Here is a 12,456-nt window from a genome sequence, read left to right on the forward strand (position 1 = left end):
AAAGCCTAAATGTTCATGTTACATCACCATCATGTCAAAAACCATGTAAAGCCTGACCTGGCTGCCCTTCTTCGGGGACAGGTGGATGACTTGCTCTTGCCTCTGGATACGAGGAGCTCCCGAGTATCCTTGACCAGACTTCGAGACTGGCGCCTCTGCAATAAATAGACCATTACACACAGCTGGGGTTGGTGACAAACACATGAGAGCACACCCTGTGGCACAAACATCATTGATGAATACACACAGAAGTTATGTTCATTTGCATATATTTTACTACTACAGCAGTTGCGCTTCCGAGAGGTTCACACGGATTTTATTTTGCTTTTGCCATGTCCATGAACAAAAACCCACATCACTTGTCAGCAAAAGCCAAGCACATCAAACACAAATTTGTCCCCAGATGGTCCCTGCTGGCTTTGTTTGTTCTGGGCAAGCTGTGCCGCGTGAGAAAACGTGTGTATGTGTCCCGAAGCAAAACTTGGGGTATAATTGGGACTATTGTATAATCCTGTGGATGTTATGCAACAAGACCTACAGAGAAGGCTGCTAATGACCACAGCATCATGACAGAGGGAGTAAAGAGAGATATCATAACATCTGCTGGAATGAATCTAGAAATGTAGATTCAGTCGCACAAAAATCTGCAAAGTTGCACCACAGCCCACGGGGCTCTCCACTAATAAAGAATGTCTTTATTAGCATGCCTGCTTTTCAGGAGTGCACGTGTTTATATACAAGCATATGTGGGTATTTGTGTATTGTTTACTTTCTGAAGAGTTACCCTTTTAAGCTAAATGAAAAGTCATGAGAAATGGCAATTTCTCCATGAATTAACCATGTAATTACTCTGGTGGAAAGCCCTTTTGAAGCTAAAGGGTAAGCAAATGTCCTGTTTGTGTGTGTGCATAACAAAAAAAAGTATGTATTTTGCCCACTGCGTGACTCGTGTTATTTCTGGACATAACATGACCACATAATCGTTGCTGAAGACTGGCAGGTCAAAGGGTGAAAATGGAAGGAAGAGGAAAAGGACAGATCTCTAAACCACAGAGAGAGCAGACTGTACAGTGCAGGGCCAGACACTTGGCTGACTCTGGCTGCACTGGACCAGTTTACATTGTTCCACCCTGACCAGTAACGACATAAGTGCTATGAACAACCACAAAATGAAAGACTAAAGCCTTTAACTGTGATTGTGGCGGTCAGGAACAGGTTGAGAACATGACTGAAACTAGGCTGGTCAACAATCAACGAAAGCAACATCCTGCTGGGAATCAAAGGAGCAGCGGGGGTGGGGGGGGGGGGGGGGGGGGTTGGAAGCCTTTGTGGGATTCGGAACTTTAATAAAAGAAAGGTCCCAAAAACAGTGCATGGGAGAATACTTTCAATTAAATGAGAGCGAATGTACAACATAATAAAAAGAAGTTTGAATGAGAGGCAAAAACAAGCAGCAGTGGAGAATGAGGAACAGACTGAAGGGAGGGAGGGAAGGAAAGGCGCACAGTGACTAGGGTGGCCAACTGTGTTGACAGGAAAGAAAGGAATTTCTCCCTTTTCTCTTCTTATTAAGTCGTATAGAACAGAAAGGAAAATGACAAACAAAAAGCCACTTATTGCACCCAATGTCACCGTTTGAACACCTTTCTGATCCCTATTCAATAATTCTCCCCTTCCTTCGCCATTTGTCTCATTACGTTTCCACCATTTTGTTTGCAGAGACATTAAGACCTTCTCAGTGAAGGCAATATAATTCACAGCTTGCAGAGGCGAAGGAGGTGGAAGAGGAGTGGAGTGTGGGGGGAGTGGAAGGGAAGCGCTGTGGCTGCTGTCAGAGTTTTTATCTCTATGAAAAAGCTGCTGCTGCAAAGAAGAAGAAAAAATGTCACCGGCAGACGAGGTAGATGAGGAGGCGCACACACACAAACACCACTCACACACTCTTCAAGATACCTGTCATTTCAAAGAAATTTACCACCACAGATAAATATGGATGATTTCTTTCCAGTGCTGTCTCCTCCTCCGCCCTCAAAACTGAAAAGCCAACTGCCCTGATGTCTATAAAAACACGTCCACAGGCTCACATTTATGCTGCGTTTTATGTTTACACTACTGATAGTATTAAAATACGCCACAATTTGCCAAGACTTTACAGCGCACTTAATCCCAACATACCTGTTGACCCGCGTTCGGCTCCTCCCCCTTCATCCATCCTGGACCAACTGGAAGAGGACTTTCCACCTGACCCACTCTCTCCAGCCACCTCTCGTCTCTCCCCAGACATCGGAGAGTGGCGATTGCTTGCAAATCTAGGAAACGAGTGCACATGCACCAAATTAAACCCCCCTTTTTAAAGTTACTTAACTGTGTTTTTACTGATTAAAAAGGAATGATAGAAAAACAGAGTTTGAAACAGAATACATTTTCCTACAGGCTGCAGTGGTGGGGGGGGGGGGGGCTGTCGAGAGCATTAACAGAGACAAAGACCTAAATGCTAGCATCTCACTCTCCTACAGTAATGCCATATGCTGTTACGGTTGTAAAAAGATTGTACTTCAAGCCAACTTTTTTGTATATAGCAAAAAATGTATACACACATATATAAAAAATTTAAATAATTTATGTCACAACGATGCATAAATACATAAATCAGCTTCTTAAATGTAAATGCGTCTTAAACGTCTGTTTAAAACGGTATATCAACCTGTTGCTTTTTGTTGGTTTAAGACATATTTTATGACATCTACAGAAGAGAAGCGATAAATACCTGACCATATGTCAGAGTACACAGAGCGCAGTGGACTTTCTATCATTGATGAATGAAATCACAAATCCCTAAAGGCAGCATAAAACTTTGTAGTGAGAAGAAACTGGGGGTTTTTGTACATAAAATATGCAGTCACTATCCATAAATCGCATCCATAACCACATATTCTTCCTTACTGCTCAGGCATGGACTTCTGTCTCCAGTGAGCAGAGCTCCCAGAGGCGTCGCTGGAACAGGACAGGTTGCTGGGAGAGCTGCGGTTATGAGGGGAACGGCCTAGCGCCAAAGATGAGGCCAGGCTATAGCTCTCACTGCCTGGAGACATCCTGGTGTAGGACAGAGAAACAGTAAGAATTTATCCGCTCATGAAAACATGAAGGTTTTTGTTTTTTTAAGCCAAAAGACTATAAAAGTTCAATTTTCAAAGTTCAGGAAAATTTCGATGGATTTTTATTTTGTCCCAAACAATCAATATGGGGGGGAAAAAAGTCTACTTCTGAAGCGCAGAAGCGCTCATTATACGTAAAAATGTTTTATTTTCAGCAAAGGTTAAAAAATAAATAAATAAATAAAACCTATTACCCAGGAAAATATGGACTGTAATACAACTGATCAGTTAAACAGCTGGAGGATTCTGGCTTTTGCAGCACATATTTTCCAGTTTGCTCTCTCTTTAGCAAACCTTTCCCAGTCTCCTTCAACATAATACGGTTTTTCAATCATACATACTTAAAGAGCCAACAAGCTCTAACCTCTTGGTGTCTAGAGGTCGTCCATCGCTGCTAACGCTCCGCGGGATGACACCACCCCTCTCCAGCCTCTCGGCTGACAGCGTCTTTCCCACTGAGCTACCGAGGCTGATGGCTCGGTTGGGTGTGTGGGGCTGTGGCGAGGCAGTCAGAGATTGCTGAGGGCTGCTTGATGTCCTCTGCCACTTGTTATTGTTGCTGCGGAAGGGGAATTTGTACTCAAAGGAACCGCTGTCGCTGCTGCTGCCCTTGTACTCTGACACAGGCACCCGATAGAGCTCTGAACAGCCCCTGTGGAGGGAAAGAAAAGAAGTTTAGTTCACATGTGTCTGTGTGGAAGAAGGGCTTGCATATTGCATAACCCATATTGAAAAGGGTTGGCATAACATTCAGGACTTCAGGACTTAGGACAACAATATTGGTCACCTCTGGCTCCAAAGACACAAAATTTGAGGGCCAAAACACCAAACTCAAGGTTTCAAGTTTGGACACAAACCAACATGTGACATCAAAGTGGCTACATGCAACTTCTATGAAAAGTCTATGACACACACATAATTTTCTTTCTTTTCCACTTACCTGCGTGGAGTGGCGTCATCATGTGGCGGGATGATAACAACGCGCACTGTCACCGAAGTCCGCAAGAGGTCAATCATCTGCTCGTGGGTCAGAGTTGCAACAGCAACCTTGCAGATTTCCACCAAACGACTTCCCTGCCGCAGTCCTGCCTGCCAAGCGTAGCCGTATGGCTCCACCTAAAAATAAAGTTACAAAAAGTAAAAATGCCAGAATATTTTCTTCATCTTCAGTAATCCCTGATTTTGACCTCCTGCAGGGGAATCTTTGCAGATCCTTTGATATTGTTGCCCGCATTTATGCCTGTGTGCTCATGTCTCAGTGTTTTATATGCAGCCTTAGCTGACAGAAAAGAAAAATAGAATGCTGGGATTTTTTTCCTTTTGTGGGTACCCACTTTTTTTCTCTCTCTCTTGCACACTCTCTCATATCCATCCCAATAGTTTCAGCAATCTCATTCCAGGAAATTGCTGTTATTTCTGAATCATTATATTGATGCTATGATTATGAGGTGATGATTGCTATTATTTCTCTCATAAAACAAAAACTGCATCGGAGAAGTAAGCAGAAATGCACAAGAGGAATCGATGATGCTGAACAGGCCAGTCACAGTAGTTGTGGGCTGTATCAATTCCATGTGTAGTTAGATTTTTGGGGAGGTGCACGTCGGGTTACACAGTATATTACAGCGTATATATCACGCTAAAGAATTTATTTTTTAAATAAAGCATAAAAACTGAACAACTTGGTGTTTCATACTGCTGGACAAGCACATCTGTGTGCATTAAACTATTAAATTATACAACATCGCTTTGGTAAAATACTCATTGTCACTAAAAATAAAGGTGTATTTGAATCTCAAGTTGTCTGAGAAAGGAAATGTGTGCAAACATCTGTTGCATGACAACAACAAGTTGCTATGTTGGGATGCAAATCATCTCCCTGGGGCTGCTTCATCACCAGCAAACATTTTACGCCTACAAATTAGGAGCTTCTCAAACCGCGCATAAGCAAGTGTTCTCCCCGAATGCGCTTCACAGTTCTCAGACACACATTTTCATTGTGAATGGACAAGTACCTCAGCTACGATGCCTTCGTAGTTCACGTGGAAGCCGAGCTGTCCCAGGCCATTTCGACGAAGCGTCATCTCTGATGTCTCACAGCCTTTAGTCAGGAACTGGATATAGAGAAGGGCAGAGAGGTGCACAAAGTGGATGTGAGCCATTAAAGGACAGGAACGACTGGAGGACAGAAGCTAAAGCAAAGAACCAAACATCCCCCGGGGTGTATTTTGGTTCAACATAAATAAGTCATTATTTGGAAAAAGCTTTGCAGGATATTTGAAATACTCGAATAATGGACTTCCACTTAAGAAGCAGTTTTAAACAACCTGCGTGATCCTTAGGATGTTTATTTGCATGAATAAAAACAAGCATTCATATATACAAACTTGTTAAACAACAAGAATAAAAGCAGGTTTGTCTCCTGCTGTATGAGAACAACTGGGTAAACTTCTGGGTCACTGTTTTCATTTGGCGGTGAAGAACTAAAATCAGTTACGGAAAAGTGAAAATACAAGAGTTTGGATCCCATAATACTCTAAAGGTCAACTAATAAGTTGATAAAATATGTGGTAATACTAATCCTTATTCCCAACAAACTTATCCTGTTGTGGTCAGTCACAGCCCTTCTGTTGATGTGCCTGGTGGCTTCAGGGTGCCTCTCAGTTCTCTATCTGAACAGCGTATTAGCAAAAATCTCTGCAGAAGTCAAACTTCCCAAGAAAGTGTGAATAAATCATGATGCAGACTGGCACCTGACAGGAATTGTTATTTTGCCCTCTGATGTTTCTGAACGTGTGTGTGGGAGAGGAAGCGAGCACAAGAAAAAAAAAAGGGGGGGGGGGAGAAGGAAAAATAGAAAACAAGAAGAAGAAAAAATAGGGGGATAGGAGAAAGAGAGAGGGAGACAAAGAGAGGGAGAGTAGAAGAGATTGGCTCCAAAAAGCAGCTGGCCCGAGGCCACTTCCCTTCCACGGTCTGGCACTGAGGTAGTCCAAGCGATTGAAGATTAAAGACAGATGCATAAAATGCAACATGTGATCAGCTTCTGAGTCCCGAGCCAAGTAACGAAGTGCAAGTGTTCAAATATGTTTGTATGCATGTGTGCAAATGAAAGATGTCAAATTCAACCCAGGCTACAGAAACACATCACATATGTTCGCATGCAAACACACACACACAGTTTTAAGGCAGATAGAGGCTGAGGAAATGAATGTATTCTAAAGCATTGATGATTACATAAGAAAACACCTTTTTTTCCTCCGACCAGTTTCCATGGAAACAGCTAAGGACGAACTAGCATCACTTCACTGTATGTGTAGGTGTATGAGCCATTAAGGAGTATTTGTCCAGTGGTGTTTCTGAAACTCCCTCAATAAGCAGAGACCAGTAATGAGACAGCAGCATGTGGATGCAGAAATGTTGTCATTCTGGCAGACTGACAGCCGACACTGAATAGTAAGCGAGACTGTGAGTGGGCCAGGTAACTGATCAATGGCAGCCAGCGGCGTTTTTTCCATTGGTTGGGTTTCTCAGTACAGTTCTACTATTAATATGAATAAATAATTCTGCCATCTTCAGGACTTCCAACAAACACAAAGAGCGTGGTTAACATTGCAAGCATGAGCGGTGTCCAAAAGGGACACAACAATATTTGTCTTGACGTTCGAAAAACAAATCGCAGTTTATCTTGGCGCATAAACCAATTAACCTAATTTAATTTAGAATACGTAGCTCTTGGGCATGAGAGCAGAGGGCAGAAGACGGAAAAAATTGTTAATGGATGACTCATTGTGAAAGGGTAACAAACAAATACTTGTTCATTGCCACTGAGAGGAAGGTTGAAAACCTAATTATATTTTCAGCTATCATTTATAATAATAATGATGTCGGCTTCCTTCTTGGCCAGGTCACTCATGAAAATAAAAGTTATTTTTAATTTCAATAAAATCCAGAACACAGACTGCAACTCCCTCCATCGACTGTTGTTTATACCAACAAGCACCATTCTTATGTGTATTGTATTTTGTGTGTGTTCTAACCTCTAGACGTTTGACCACCTCTTTGAAGTCTTCTGTATTATTACTGATACTCCTCAGAGACACGCTTTCACCCCGCTCGTAGAAAATCTTCAAAGACGCGGGGCTGCTAAGCGTCCAGCCAATCACATCCTTAGTGGCACAGTTAAACACCACAGCCTTGGCCTCCTGGTCCAACAGGATTAAAAAGTCGTTGGAAATGGCCAGCAGGGCCTCCATTTCTCCTCCACTCCCATGATCCTCAGCATGGACTGGCCAAGTCACCGCCCCAAGACTGCGCAGCTCTGCTCCTTCATATGGCCGGGTCTTCTCTTTCTTTTTGTGGGCAAGCGAGATGAAAGGGAACTTCCCAGAGGGGTCAATCGGGGTGTTGGTGGTGTGCCGCTCAGCCAGGTCGCGCAGATACTCCTGCCGCGTTCGGGTGGCCATGGCTCGGAACTTGTGTGATTTGTGGGCAGCATTTTCCGCATTGATGACCTTGGCCAGCAGGAAGTCCCGGAACACCGATGACTTGGGGAACGTCACACCCTCTGGGATAGGGGGGCCGAAAGAGGGTACGTCTTTGGAGCGGGTGACGGCCACACTACAACAATGGGAGAAGAAAAGAACAGATAAAAAAAAATAAAAAATAAAACTCCAGGCCAAGAACTGGGCCAATTTAGAGTCTGTGTTTTATTCAGACATCAGATTATTTTACTTTAAATGAAAACAATATGTCCCATGAAAAGCTTGAACTCTTTGCCATTTTAGACTAGTCAGATTTAAAAGCAACAAACTGCAACAAAGCTATCTCTCTTTCATTTGTTGTTGTGATGTTGAAATGGAGAAGTTTAGAGTAAAGCTATAAAAGCAGAAATGTATAATTTCTTTATTCCTTTTGTTTAGTTTCTTATTATTGATACACTTTAGTGTCCTTACAGGCCATTTTAAAATGATTTTTATAGTTTTTATAGAATTTTGTGACTTCTTATCGGGTTGTCGAGTCACCTGTGAAATACTGAATGCCTCTAACCTGCATGAAAGGTGTAAATAAAACCTCATTTCAATCAAGGAGCTGTGTGATTGCGTTTTTTCCCTACACCTCCCCCCCCCCTCCTTCCTTCCTCCTTTCATTAAGTCCCTGGAATGGCCATCTGAGGATACTTGCTCTCTCTGGTATGTCAGGAACTCAGCTGAGCAGCCATGAAAAGCAAGGAAAGATGGGGAGGATGAGGGGAGACTGCTATTTTAAATCTGCTGTCCAAAGCCACAGAAAACACAGTGTGAGACACAAAAGGAATATGTGGCTAAGAAAGGAAGAAAAGAAGTCTGTGCAGGGGAAACATCAGGAAATTATTGCATACTGGCGAAAGTTTTAAAAAACTATTTTTAAAATGTCTGAGAGTGAAACAGTTCTCTAAACAGTCTACAGAGCTCTGTGGCTGCACGCTGGCCACCTGTCCTCGTCTCAACCTCTTCATAACCAAATGTGCTCAATCACAGGTGATAATTGCCAGCTGACAAGAGTAGCTGTAGAAATGGGAGCTCTCATCCCACACACACTTCCCCGCTGACATGCGTCAACATACATGCTGACACCAGGATTAATAGCTTTGTCTAATTAGCGATACCTGTGCCACCCACATCTTTCTAAACATACCTCAGAGGCACCCTATCTTCATGGGTGACATGGGGTGTTCAATTAACCTAACCATCATATCGTTGACACCTCATCTCCCATGTTTGCAACATGGAAAGGTGGGCCCTGAGGTAAGAGAAGAAGCATTGTTTTCTAGACAGAATTGCCTTTGAGAATGAACACAAGCTATTATTGTGCAAGACTGGCAAGTGCATCCTGGGAATACTCACAGGAATTCCAGTGCCATTTTTCTACAAATAGGGACGGGGCCTTTATCTGCCTCAAGTGCAGAAGAGAAAAGTCCCTCGTATGAGAAAGAGGGAATTAGAAATAATTAAATGTTACTACTTAATTCAACATATTTTAGCAGACATATCATCTGTGCCAAAAAGGAGATCACCATCAGCGCATCAACCCAGCATGCCCACGTTGTCACAGCTTCTCTAATCTAACTTGAAGGTCAACCACACCCTGCCCATCAACAGAGAGCATGTGTTTAATTCAATACAGGTATTGATAAAAACAAAAAACAAAAAACCCAGAGTAAATAAAAATGTCTCCATTTCCTTCCTGCCATTTGTGCTGAAATCAACAAGGAGAAGGAAAGCAGGTAGCGTGTACATGCGTAGGTGTCAGGGCATGCAAACGTGTTAACATCAAAGACCCTTCTGCTGTTAGCGGTTTAGCAGTTTTCACTCTTTTAACTGTGTATATTTTCAATATGGCCCTTACAATGGAGGGAAAATTACATCACACTGTTAGTTCACAGCTTGACTTGTTTAACATGATCACAGGATTTTTTTCCACATTTATTTAAAAAAAACAAAAACAAACAAAACAAAAAACAAAAAACGAATAAATGGCTCTGACTAAAGACATAATTCCCCTGTAATTAAACGGAATTTAAATTATTTTATTTGAAATTACAATATTTATATATTTACCTACAACTACTTTGAAGGTAGGCAGATTAGAAAAAGGGGTTAATGAGCAAAAATAATTATACTCTAAGCAAATAAAATGTTGCGTTAATAATTTCTTTTGAGTAGTGTTTAATTTCATGGTAATGTTGAAAATGTGTTGTAATTTTTGGAGCGCACGTATTATGGAGTGGATTAATATTGCTTTTTTCACATCTTTATTTAATATTCATTATGTCAATAAGTATGTTGGATATTCTATTATTCAAGCTTTATTTTTATTTTACCAACATAAATGTGATAAGAAATGTTATCCCCTTTACCAACTTAAAAATAAATAAATGCCATTAAAATCTGCAAACCTGTGTGACCTTATAATGACAGCACCCTTTAAAAATCACTGTTTTAAACTGTTCAAACAAGTGCACAGTGTCTCTTTCCCTGTAAAATACCTGGAAGTTAGGGAAAGTTTAGCCACTACTGTCCACAGCACACACTCCAAAAAGTACAGTGCACTTGCAATGTAAGCTGGGAAAATACTATTCATTTTGCCACAAAGTTACCAAGAAATTACATAGTTACTTACTTATGGACTTTCATGAAATTACCTACAAAATAATTTATGTGTCCTTTCCTGCAATATGCCGAAGGTTATTAAATAAACTTAGTTACATGTAAATACTTACATTTATTTACAGACAACTTAAATTAATTTAAAGTATAATACGACTTGTTACCTCCCATTCTACTGTGTACACCTTTAAGTATTTGTAGGTAAATTTAACTACATGTAATTTGAAATAAAATTCCATTAATTTAAATTTAATTAATTTAAGTTCTTTTTAAAATAACATCTTAAAAAAATATATATTGTGTCCAGTTAAAATTAGAAGTCTTCCTAATTCTGATGTCTCTCTATTGAAGGATTAAAATAAACATTAAGTGAAGCAGTAAAGAGTTTAAGATATAAAGTGGCATTACATGAAAGTATTTTGCCCTGTAGCATCCTTATTAAAACTGTTACTAGCATATAATCCAACTCTGAAAAGAATAATAACATCAAATCTGATGAGAGACTGGCAGCAGCATAGCTCTATTAGCCAGGGCTTCTGTCGATAACAAATGAACCATGCCGGGTATTTGAGAGTGGGGTAGCTAAAGTGATTATACGATGGGAGAACAAATGGTTACAATAAAATGTGACCTTTTATTCTTATTCTTCTCCATCACTACAGCATCACTCAATGCATTATATTGGAGCTCTAAAAGCACTTGTACTGATCTCAAACACCTGTGAGTCAGTCAACCAAAGACCTGTGACTCATGCAGGACAGAGGAAAGTGATGGCGAGAGGTAGGTAGAGGTATGAAAGCAAGAGGAAAAGACTGAAAGAGCATTAAGAAATAATGAATGTGGAGGGGGGGGGATAAGGAGAAGGAACGAGAAAAGCAAGTGAGGAAGACAGAGAGGAAAAGGAGTGTTGGGGAATTGCTGCACTGTGAGGCTGCTATGTGATCTCTATGGCAGGAGGTTTGGTAAAAGAAATGAAAGAGCACATTCCTGTGGCTTTCACTGATTTGTGGTCTTATAAATATCCAATGTGTGGGCAGTTCTGCTCTTCCAGTATCTATGACCTGCTGCCCACTGAGCCAGGCCAAGAAAAAGAACATGTCAATACCTGATGGAGTGCGAGATTGTGAGAGTGTGGATATGGGGAAGGTATACATTATGTTTTTGTCTACTTTAGGCAACTAATATTCAAAGCAAGGACTATTTTTGTTATCTAAAAGTTTTGAGGTTTTGTTTATGTAGTGACTTTTTAGCTAAGAGCCATGCAAAGAGTTTAAAAGAATTCAAATTTGTGGGGATAAAACCTTTTTGAGAAATTCTAACCGTTTTATGCGTTTTATGAAAACCTTTTTTCGCATTCCAAAGCCATTACATCACAATGTGATTGGTCAGCTGCAATTTCCAACAGTCCAGGATGGCAACATTATGCTGACACAAGAACAACATTGTTAAGGTGCAGATGAATTTACCATTGAAGAGGAAATAAGTAACCACACTAGTAGTTTCCAAATGGAGTGCTGAGACATATCGAAGAGCCATTCAGGCAGCTCCTGCATGTGTGACATATCAAAGTTTACGCTCGACTGTGAGGATGAAAACAAAAGCTGCGAGTTGTGGAATGAATCATTTTATTGTGTCGATCATAACACAACTACGGACCACCACCTAAAGACGAGAGGAAACAATATCTAACAGGAAACTATCTGATGGCTGCCAGCCTCATGGCTCCAGCTGTGGCATGAATGTCAACAGCCTCAGTGAGCGTGCAACATCTGTCAGGAGAAGATGATGCACTTGAGAAACTGTGCCTTCTTCAAAGGGTGAATCAAAATGCGCCGTTACAAACATTCAGTCCGCTCATTGGACAGATGTGTCTGGGGCGGGAGCAACAAAAGTAAATACAGGAAGAAGGTGTTTTGTTCTGGACTATTGGAGAACACGAGCAGTCACCCATCCATGCTGACTGTTACACATCTATAGTAACTTACCGCATCCCAGAATGCAAAGCATACGTGGCTACGGGAAGTTTTTAGCTCAAACTCGCAACGTCAGATCACGTTCAAACTGTGGTGTGAAAACAAGTATCAGGATTTCTGTTATGTGCACACATAATACTGGTCAAGCCCCATCAGTTATGTGCCTTAAGTCTTATTCCT

General features: G+C 41.2%; 1 protein-coding gene across 3 annotated transcripts in view; it reads right to left on the reverse strand.

Moving 5' to 3' along the window:
• The window catches only part of sipa1l1 (signal-induced proliferation-associated 1 like 1), a 95,949-nt gene that overhangs the window by 11,775 nt on the left and 71,718 nt on the right, over nucleotides 1-12,456 (reverse strand). For all 3 annotated transcript variants that reach the window (XM_026143587.2, XM_026143586.2, XM_026143588.2), the window contains 7 exons: nucleotides 7,196-7,775; nucleotides 5,171-5,269; nucleotides 4,096-4,271; nucleotides 3,520-3,807; nucleotides 2,944-3,093; nucleotides 2,176-2,309; nucleotides 58-155 (listed from right to left, as the gene is read on the reverse strand). In XM_026143587.2, coding sequence (XP_025999372.1) covers nucleotides 58-155; nucleotides 2,176-2,309; nucleotides 2,944-3,093; nucleotides 3,520-3,807; nucleotides 4,096-4,271; nucleotides 5,171-5,269; nucleotides 7,196-7,775 — 1,525 coding nt within the window. The remainder of the gene's footprint in view (nucleotides 1-57; nucleotides 156-2,175; nucleotides 2,310-2,943; nucleotides 3,094-3,519; nucleotides 3,808-4,095; nucleotides 4,272-5,170; nucleotides 5,270-7,195; nucleotides 7,776-12,456) is intronic.

Source organism: Astatotilapia calliptera, chromosome 15 (genome assembly GCF_964374335.1).
Source record: "Astatotilapia calliptera chromosome 15, fAstCal68.1, whole genome shotgun sequence".
Lineage (NCBI taxonomy): Eukaryota > Metazoa > Chordata > Actinopteri > Cichliformes > Cichlidae > Astatotilapia > Astatotilapia calliptera.